The 10,318-nt window shown below is 35.4% G+C and overlaps 1 protein-coding gene across 2 annotated transcripts in view; it reads left to right on the top strand.

The window, feature by feature from the left end:
- LOC110027540 (hemolysin A) overlaps positions 1-7,566 on the top strand; it is a 30,215-nt gene extending 22,649 nt beyond the window's left edge. Inside the window, exons 6-10 of one of the 2 annotated variants that reach the window (XM_020729015.1) lie at positions 3,731-3,859; positions 4,289-4,375; positions 4,703-4,747; positions 6,794-6,944; positions 7,148-7,566. In XM_020729015.1, coding sequence (XP_020584674.1) covers positions 3,731-3,859; positions 4,289-4,375; positions 4,703-4,747; positions 6,794-6,934 — 402 coding nt within the window. In that variant the 3' untranslated portion in view covers positions 6,935-6,944; positions 7,148-7,566. Of the gene's footprint in view, positions 1-3,730; positions 3,860-4,288; positions 4,376-4,702; positions 4,748-6,793; positions 7,120-7,147 lie in introns of those variants that run through there. The other variant, XM_020729014.1, reaches the window with a different exon arrangement.
- Positions 7,567-10,318: the final 2,752 nt, after the last annotated feature.

Consider the following 10,318-nt stretch of genomic DNA (forward strand, 5'->3'; position numbering starts at 1 on the left):
TAACTTAACCGTTAAAAAAACAAAACAAACAAAAAAAGATGTCGATCCACTTTTTAAAACAAAGTCAAATCAGTAAAGTCGGGAGCAAAATCGTAAGTGCATCGGCCTAAAAGCATTTACACTCGTAAAAAAAATGATCGAATCACTTTCAAACAAGGATTTAAAAGTCTCAAAATGTAACTTAAACCTTCACGAATAAAACTTCAAAATGTGGCGAGTAAAACTTTAAAAACATAGTCCTTCATAGCAAATGTGAATATTCACCACATTAAGATTTGCAGCTAAGGGCAATAAAGGGGAAAACTAATCCCAAATCAAACATTTTCAATCATAAAAGAATTAAAGAAAAAGATCCACATTCAGGAGAAATGAAAAGAAAGCTAAAACCGAGCAAAATACGATACTGACAGCAGCAATGAAGTTCATGGCTAAAGGCAAAAAAGAGGGAAACAAACCCCATTCATGGCCACGAATAGTGAAAGAGAACCCTCATGGGTATTATCATTACATTGCCTTGATATACATAGGAGAGTGAATGGGCAAGCACGACAAAGAGAAGGAAAACAGCCCAAAAACAGGCTTCCAAATAGCTCACGAGTAAGGCTCAAAAAAGGAACAAAATCACCACAAAGTCAGTCGTCAAATAGCCACCAAACAACATTTATATGGGCCCAGTTACCAACTACATGAGTGCAAACAGTAATTACAACACCCAAACAGCTAACTACAGCAATCAATGACACTTTTAAGCTTCCAAACTGCTCCAAACAACAATTCTGAACCTCCTACAACCAACAACAGCTTCCTACAGTTTTGCTATAGCAAAGCTAGCAGTTTAAAAGCTCCCAAACAGTCATTAATTTAGCCCCAAACAAGCTTACGGGCAGAGCCAGGAAAAGGGGCAGCAACCCAAAGGGGCAACCTTAGCCCAATACAAAGGCAAACCAAGCTCAAGAAATAGTCCAAAACAACAAGGGACTTCAGCCTACATAAATCACCAAATTAGAGCCCAAATCGACCCCAAGAGAGGGGCAAACCGAGCTTAAGGGAAATAACATCTAGCATTTTCTTATTTCAAAAGAACTAAAATCGAGTCACATTAAAAGTAGGAAAATAGAGAATAGTTTCCAACATTCATTCATCTCGAATGCATCAAAACCGAAACCACTAAATGGGCTAAAACAAAATATACCTTTCAACTATAATTTCGGCCTCATTGAGCCAAAAATCAAATCATCCAAATAAATGAAACAGATGAAAACATTTCCAGCCAAGATCCAATTCCAAAACCGAGCCAACACAGGGGAGGCAAACCGAGCCCAGCAGAAAGGGCAAAAACGAGCAGCATAGAGGCTAAACTGAGCCCCACACAGGGGGCAAAATAGAGCTATTAAAATCAGCCCTATCAAAATCTCATGTTTCAAGATGTTGCATTCAAAATATATTCCGAATAGTAACAACTAATAGGAAATATATGAGTGTGCATACATCCCTAAAGCCGACGTATCTCTTTGTTAAAGATAAATTCTAACATGAATTGTAAATGGGCAAATCTTGTTCCAAAGCTCATACTCATGACTTCTCATGTATTTCAAGCAGAAAATAAATGCAAGCCAACTTTCTCTTTTTTTTTTTTAACAAAACTCATCCTTCATTTATCTACGAATTGCTTTAGCAAGGAGCAAATAAAGAAAGCCACAACTTCCAACATATAAGTATAGAAATAGCAGGAGTTTAAGGAGAATATTTGCATGTGAGAATAAGCCTAAGCATGCTTCCTATGTATTTCGAGCAGAAAAGGAGAAGAAAGCAACCAAAACATGCTCCATTTTAATATTTTCATGGACTATTTTATGCTTAAGTTTCAGAACAGGCTTTAATTTCGCTTCCATATTTCATGTCATCCGAAATATTGCAAAATAGAGGAGAGGAGAAGAATATCTCTTTCTTTATGCAAACTTAAAGCAAAGAAAGTATAAGATAGATTCAAGAAAATCACTCCAACAGCAGCCCGCAAATACTCCTCACGGTTTGACAAATCCAAGCCTCAAGATCCTCGAACAACAGAGGGGAAGAAGACCTCCTCTCGAACAGCAAAACAGAAAGAGGTAGCTTTCCTAACAATGAAGAAGAAAGACAGAAAACACTAAGTTCCTCCAAAAGCTCTCTTGTCTTGAAAACCTTCCCTTTTTTTTTCAAACAAAACAAAATTCCAGAAATATTTAAAGCACACACACAAGATGAACTAACCAAAAAAAAAAATGACTGCACCTCCCCTTCTCAAGAAATTTTCGGCCAATCTTAGACCTTCCCCCAAATGGGTTTTATAAGCAAGAGAGGAGAAGAGCAGACACCTGCCAGCCTCCTTGGTGAGCAAATCAGGTAAAAGGAGAGGAGGGAAGGATTTAAGGCAAGAGGAAATGCGGCCTAGGGCAGAGAAAGAGTCGGTCAGGTGGAAAGCCGCTCGGTCGAGCAGAGGTCTAGGAGGCGAGCCGCGTGCACGAATGGCAGCGGAATGCCGCATGTGAGGAAAGAAGGCGAGCCATCTCATGCGCGAATGACAAAGGAGACGCGGGAGAGAAAGGCTCGGGCTCATTCGCGAACGATAGAGGAGACACGTGAACTAGGGCACGAGGGCCGAGCAGACGAGCGACCGATCGAGCCACGGGATGGCCTAAAAGTGCGGGTAGAGGTGTAAATAGGGTTTAGGGTTTAAATTAAATTATAATTAGTGATATAATTATAAAAATACCAAATATTTGAAAAATAAAATTTGATCCGCCTCTTTTATTTGTACGTCATAACATATCAAAAATGGATGTTCCTTTTAAGTAATTTTGACATTTCGGACGTGCAGACGCGGTCCGTTTTGTCATCGGAGGTCATTTTGATGAATTCATCGATTTGCGTGCAAATTTTTTCGTGTCAGAAATGTGGTAATATGGGTGTTCTTTGCCACTAAAATTGGTGTCCCGGACGCGTTGGCGCAGTCCATTTCGTCATCGGGGGTCATCCGGAGAAGTTCGCATTTTCACCCATTCTTTAAGCTTAATTGAAGTTCGACCTCGTGCAATTTTTTGAATTTTGTGCATTTGGTGTGTGTATGTGACGATAAAGTTGTGAAGAGGTTTTCCTATGGCTTGAGGTTCTATTGGGAACTTCTCCTTGAGTCTTTACTCAATATCCCTTAACTGCTTGTACATAAGATGATGGTTTTGAGACCATAAATGCTAGACAGCACAGGAAAATAAGTAATTGCTAGAATTTCTAAAAAGTGCGGGTCCCAATTTTAGTTTTCTAGGATAGTCAATAGAAACCCCTAGAGCTAGATCCTAAGACCCTAAGAAAAAGAATAATGACCTCAAAATTAATGACCTCAAAATGAGGTCAACAAAATGAGGTCAACATGCATGCCTTATTTTTTGTTCGCATTTTATCAAGTTATTTTATTTTTTAAAGTTTATTCTTAGAGAAATTTTTTAAAGTTTATTCTTAGAGAAATTTACATAAATACCACATAATTCTGTTATATTTACCTATATAACACCCAAACTTTGATATTGACGCTTAGAACTCCATGATATCATAAACTTATTCATGAAAAAGTGTATTTCACTTTTAAAAAGATAGCGGTGGTGGCAAATTTTAATTTGATGTTAAAAATTTGAGTGGTATGTATGTAAATCCCCCTTATTTTTAATGAATTATATTCCGGCAATTGCTTTTACAGGTAGCCGAAAAAATTAGACGCGATGACCGTGTATGTGTCATCGAACGAACGAACTTAAGATTTCTATCGAAATTGCCTGAAGAAGTGGATTTGGTGACCTTGGATCTATCGTTTATTTCTATCCTTTTGGTATGCTCTCTTTTCTTAATACCTATTTTGCAAGCTGATGTGCATTTTTCCTTAATCTCCCATTCATTCCAATAAACTTATTCGGATCCTGTACAAGGTGAATCATTAATTTTTTTTTAAATTTCAAAACTCTTTTTAAAAACCAAGCATACTTAAATAAATAGGGAAAATTACATACATTCGACATAATTCTTATGCATTTACATATCTAACACTCAGAGTTGTTATAAACCTATACATGAAAAGATGTATTTTACCTTTAAAAAATGTTGTTCATATTTTTTATGTGATGTTAAAGATTTGAGTGGTATGCTTGTAAATATGAATTGTAGATATGTAAATATAGAAGAATTAATTTTTATATTCTTTTATTATTGGCATATTCTCTATGGTCAGTTCATCTTAACATATCCAGATATATATGTACAGGTGATGCCTGCTGTTGTCAAAGTTATGAAGACAGAATCTACATTGGTAACTCTTGTTAAGCCTCAGTTTGAAGCTCATAGATTCCAGGTTTGTTATCCAATTCATTTTGATTTTTCACTATCTTATCGATTAAGCACTTCAGTATTTCATATTATTATATAGGGGAATTTACATACATACCACATATTTACTTATGTAGCACTTCAATGTCTTAATTATATCAAAATACTGTTATGTGAAGTTTCATTTCACTTTAGAAAAATTAATATTTACGATATTAACATTTAGGTGTAAGATATGTAAATACATAAGAATTCTGTTGAATATGTGTAAATTTCTTTGTTATATATTGTTTACGCATCACATTAAACTCACTCAGAACTTGATCTGTTAAATTTCAATTGTAATTTTCAGGTTGGAGGAGGTGGAATTGTAAGAGATCCTTCAGTTCATCAGGAGGTATGTTTCAATAGGCTTTGCATCATATTTATGTTCTTTGGCGAGGATATTCAGATATAAATTTTCTTAAGCACTGAAATCATTAACATACTTGCATAGTTAAGAATTACCAGACAAATCAAAAGAAATATATGTGACGACGACGACAACAAGGACAACAACAAGAAGTCTTTATCCCACCAAGTGGGGTCGGCTACATGAATCATTTTTCTCCATTGTGTTCTTTTGAGTGCCATATTTTCATTTAATTCTAATAAAATTAAGATAATTTTTACACAGTGTGCGCAAGCCTTTTTAGGTCTGCCTCTACCGTTCTTAACATAAATTGAGTCTAAAACATTTACTCTCATAATAGAATTATCAGATGGTCGACATTTTATGTGACCCAACCCTCTAAGACTACTCTATTTAATCTTGTATGTCGCTGGAGCTACACCAAACCCTTCACGGATGCATTTGTTTCACATTTTGTCTCCAAGTGTCAAGTTACTCATCCCCCTAAGCATTCTCATCTCAGCAATACTTAACCTAGGTGGTCGACAACCGGCGTAAATTTTTTGTCAAAAAATCATGACATGAACCCTTTAAATCAATATTTAATCAAAATAAATATATATATTAACCAAAAAAGAGAAGTGTCAAAATAGTGTCAATTTAATCCCTGATTTTTTTTTTAATGAGGGACCCTTTTAGCCTATATTAAAAGAGTTTAGGGACTAATTTAACGGTTTTATAAACTTTGGGACTAAAATGACTAAATGTAAATAGTCATGGGATCATTTTACACTCTACACGAATCAAATATTAGTCGGAGTATATTTGACCATCAAAGTTCCTGATTTTGTTTCTAGCACAATGCATGAAGAATTAATCAAAATTTATAGGAGGATTTACGTACATGCCACACCATTACTATATATTTACATGTTTAATATCTAAATTTTGATTTTTATTCTATAATACTTTGATGTCATAATCACATCAAAATATAATGAAAAGATATATTTCACTTTTAAACAAAAAAATTAATCTTAGTGGTATTTTTTTTGTGATTTTTAAAGATTTGGTTCTTAACCTAGGTGGTCGACAACCAGCGTAAATTTTTTGTCAAAAAATCATGACATGAACCCTTTAAATCAAAAGAAATATATATATTAACCAAAAAAGAGAAGTGTCAAAATAGTGTCAATTTAATCCCTGATTTTTTTTTAATGAGGGATTCTTTTAGCCTATATTAAAAGAGTTTAGGGACTAATTTGACGGTTTTATAAACTTTGGGACTAAAATGACTAAATGTAAATAGTCATGGGATCATTTTACACTTTACGCGAATCAAATATTAGTCGGAGTATATTTGACCATCAAAGTTCTTGATTTTGTTTCTAGCACAATGCTTGAAGAATTAATCAAAATTTATAGGAGGATTTACATACATGCCACACCATTACTATATATTTACATGTTTAATATCTAAATTTTGATATTTATTCTATAATACTTTGATGTCATAATCACATCAAAATATAATGAAAAGATATATTTCACTTTTAAACAAAAAAATTATCTTAGTGGTATTTTTTATGTGATTTTTTAAGATTTGGTTCTTATATAATTTAATATTGAAAATTTGATATATGCAATATATAAAAATTGTGTGGTATGTAAGTGAATCCCTCAAATTATATTGCACTCATCTCAAAGTAGTATATCCTGATTATATTTTATTTATGGGGCAGTTACAAATGTATCACCCAATTCCTATGCATTTGCATATCTAATACAGAAACTTCATTTTTTACATTCTTACCGCCTAGATCTTTCATATCACATAAAAAATGCCATTCTTTTAACTTTTAGAAAGCCAAATACATCTCTTTTATGCATAGGAAATGTGGTATATATGTAAAAGTTAAAAGTTTAGGTGTTAATATGTAAATACTTAAGAACTGAGTGGTATATATGTAAATCAATAATTTATTTATTTTCTTTTTATGCAGTGCCTAGAAAAAAAAATAAATTCTTTCTTGATTTGCTTTCTGCCGTCAGGTTCTTGAAAGAATAATTAAAGGAGTAGAGGAGTTGGGATTCTGTAACAAAGGCTGGATAGAGTCCCCCATAAAAGGTGCGGAGGGGAATACTGAATTCCTTGTTTGTTTTCAGAGAATAGCATCGAAGGAAGCCGCATGATCCATAGCATGTAAATTATTTATCAATTCATATTTTTTATTTGATGTAATGATTATTTGTTTATTTTGAATGTGTTGAATACTTTTAGAACGTAGGATATTATATTGTTTGTAAGTTCATACAACTTGATAAAGACTGGTTTTCATGAGGAATGTATGGAAGAAGATGATAGATGTATTTTTAAGACTCGGTTCCTATTCTATTTTTTCTAAGGATCCCTGGGCAAAGGAATAGCTGAAAGAAATGGTGGGGTGCCTTGATGAAAAGATCGTGATGTGGATATCAGGCGGCACTTTAAATATGGATGGAAGCATGCCCTTTTGTGTATGATGATCTTTTCTAAAAGTTGATTCATCTTGGGCTAGATCAACCAGTTCGGCGGGTATACTTAATTTGACCACTTCGATGGGTGGGCTAGCTCGAGAATGGCATGATCCTGTGATATGAGCCTTCAAAGCCTATAAGGCCTGTTGATCCTTATGTTGTGCCCTTTAAAAAGATTTATTTAAGTATATTGTTGTATTTGGGTATACATTTAGTTCTCCATTTCTCTTGGCTCTTCGATAAGGGACTGAGATTCTCGGTTTCATCCAACTAAAAAAATATTCATTTCTTTGTTACAATTTACAACTAGGTTTGAAAAATCTTCAAGACATAAATGTAATATGATTCATAGCGGAATTTTTTTGATTTGGGGGCACTTCGGCTATACTTGCAAGGAATTAGATCATCTTACGCTCATGTTTGAGTTGGGATAAACCTTCACCACCGGGGGCACTTTGTGCTACACTTGCAGGGAGTAGTTTCTTATGCTTTTAGATCAGCGTGGTCAATTTGTCTTCAGGGGCCTTGACTCTCCAACAAGGAGTTTATTTGTAAATATTTATTTTGCCTGGTGTGACCTGATGGTTTTGTACTCTATTATGTGGGAGTTTAATTGTTTGAGTTGTATTATGACGAGCATTGATAGTTTTCCAGTATAGTTGGATTTCAGTTTGAAAGGCATAATGTTACAAGAGTAGGAGTTGACACTTCCCTATTCTTGATATTGTTTTTGTAGAGAATAAGTATCGTATTGTGCTTGTCATGCTCTCGAATATATGTTTCCCAACTTCTGTTGTTGCCTTGTTATGTTGTTGGATTTAAGTTCGAAAGAATTAAGGTAACAAGTATGGGAGTTGAGACTTCCATGTTCTTGGTAGTCCGTTTGATAGAGAATAAGTATTGTATTGTGCTTGTTATGGTGTTGCATGTATGTGTCCTAAACGTTAGTTGTTACGCTGTTAAGCTATTCAAAGAAAATACAGTTAATATTAAAAATTAACATTAATTATGGTAGTTATTGAACTTATACTCTCTTTTGAGCCAATAAATATGTATTTTGTGGGAACCGTAAGTTCCTATTTTAAAGGAAAAAATATTACATCAGTACTACGCACTTAGAAATACCGTGCTTAGCCAATAAAATCACGCCACGCGCGACAGGAGAAAAAAAATGGCGCAGTAACACGGGGAATATTCTTCCCGTGTTATTCATGTGTTATTGCGTGTTATTCATGTGTTATTGATGTGTTATTATAACACCAATAATATTCTCAGGATACAATAACACATGAATAACACACAATAACGCTTGAATAACACGGGAATATTCCCGACAGAGAAAAAAACGGCGCAGTAACACGGGGAATATAATTCCCCGTGTTATTCATGTGTTATTATGTGTTATTTATGTGTTATTGATGTGTTATTGTGTTATTATAACATCAAGAATATTCCTAGGACATAATAACACATGAATAATACACAATAACACATGAATAACACGGAGGGGAATATTCTCCGTGTTACTGCTCCGTTTTTTTTTCACTGTCGCGCAGGGTCTCGTGGCTTTATTTCATTGACTACGCATGTTACTCTACGTGCGTAGCACTGATATAATATTTTTTCATTTTAAAGAAGAGTGACTCCTTGTTGAGATCTTTGAAAATTTTCAACTCTTGAGTTTTGCAGTGGATAAGGCCCCCATTGAATGGATGAAGGTCTCAAGGTCGTGCCTTCAGGCCAGACTTCATCAACCAAGACTGAAGGAACTTAGGTCTATAGAGGAGGAATTACAGATGAAGATGAAGATCAAATGTTCTGGGAAGTGGAACGTCATGGAGGAAGGTGCTTCTCGTGATCTCCTTGCTAAAACCTGAAAGTGCTAGATCTATTGTGGATAAAGGTTATTCCTGATGGCGGGACAATGCTGCTGCCTCCGATGATTTGTCTATCAGGAAGAATTCCTTTTGATTTGAACAACCCATTAGAAAGTCAGTCTTTCAACTTGTTGGAATGGCGGAGGGAAATTGGTTTCACATTTCTTGCTGATCCTGGCTTCGATGGGGAAAAAATTTGCGTACGATAGACATACGCAGCGCTGCGTGCAATTTCGAGGGTACAGGGAGGGTATAAAGTGATTATACCTGTGTTATAACCCCTTGTAACCTCCATGTAGCCTACCAGAAGGTTACATGGAGGTTACAAGGGGTTATAACACGGGTATAACCCCTTATACCCTCCCTGTAACCTTGAAATCACACGCAGCGCTGCGTACGTCTATCGTACGCAAATTTTTTCCAAGGGTGAGTGTGTTGTGCTTCTTGATCATGGACGCCTTGAATTAATAAGAGGGCACATGAATTGCCATATCTTTTTGAAATGCAGATATATCTGTGGATCAATGGGTTCCTTTGGCAACTGTGTTTGGGGAATCTCCTTCTACTGACGGTGCTCCTATAGGAGGTTGCACCGAAAAAGGCATAGTCTTGGACCAGAGCAATGTTGGTCCGCTTCTTGAAGGTAATGTAATGTCATTTTGTTCGACTGAAGCTTCTTTTCTTACCAAATACGATCTTAGTGCTTTCAAAGAAAGATGACGAGAGGAATATAGAGGGCTTGAAACTAGGTGATACCAATGTTGAGCCCATATTGAAGTCGGTCGTGCCCCCTACCGACCAAACCTCACAGAGGGCTCTTTCTGAATCCCAAAATGGTGTTTGCTCCCATCGAATTTACCCAAGGCCTAATGAATTGAGAGGAAGTGCTTCGCTCCCAGTAGAGGTATGTATGTATGTAAATCTAAACTTCTATTCTATTACATTAAAAATATCATTATTTTAACTTAAAAAAAAAACAGAAATATTTGTTTTTATATATAAATAAGATGGTCTCTAGAATATTTGCGTACATAAGATGTACGCAGCGCTGCGTACATCAGAGATTATTCTGGAGGTACAGGGGAGTTATATCCAGGTTATACTGGAGGTTACAAGGGGGTATAACCCAGATATAACCCCATTGTACCCCCTGAATAACCCCTGATGTACGCAGAGCTGCGTA

Source organism: Phalaenopsis equestris, unplaced genomic scaffold (assembly GCF_001263595.1).
Source record: "Phalaenopsis equestris unplaced genomic scaffold, ASM126359v1 Scaffold000428, whole genome shotgun sequence".
Classification (NCBI taxonomy): Eukaryota; Viridiplantae; Streptophyta; class Magnoliopsida; order Asparagales; family Orchidaceae; genus Phalaenopsis; species Phalaenopsis equestris.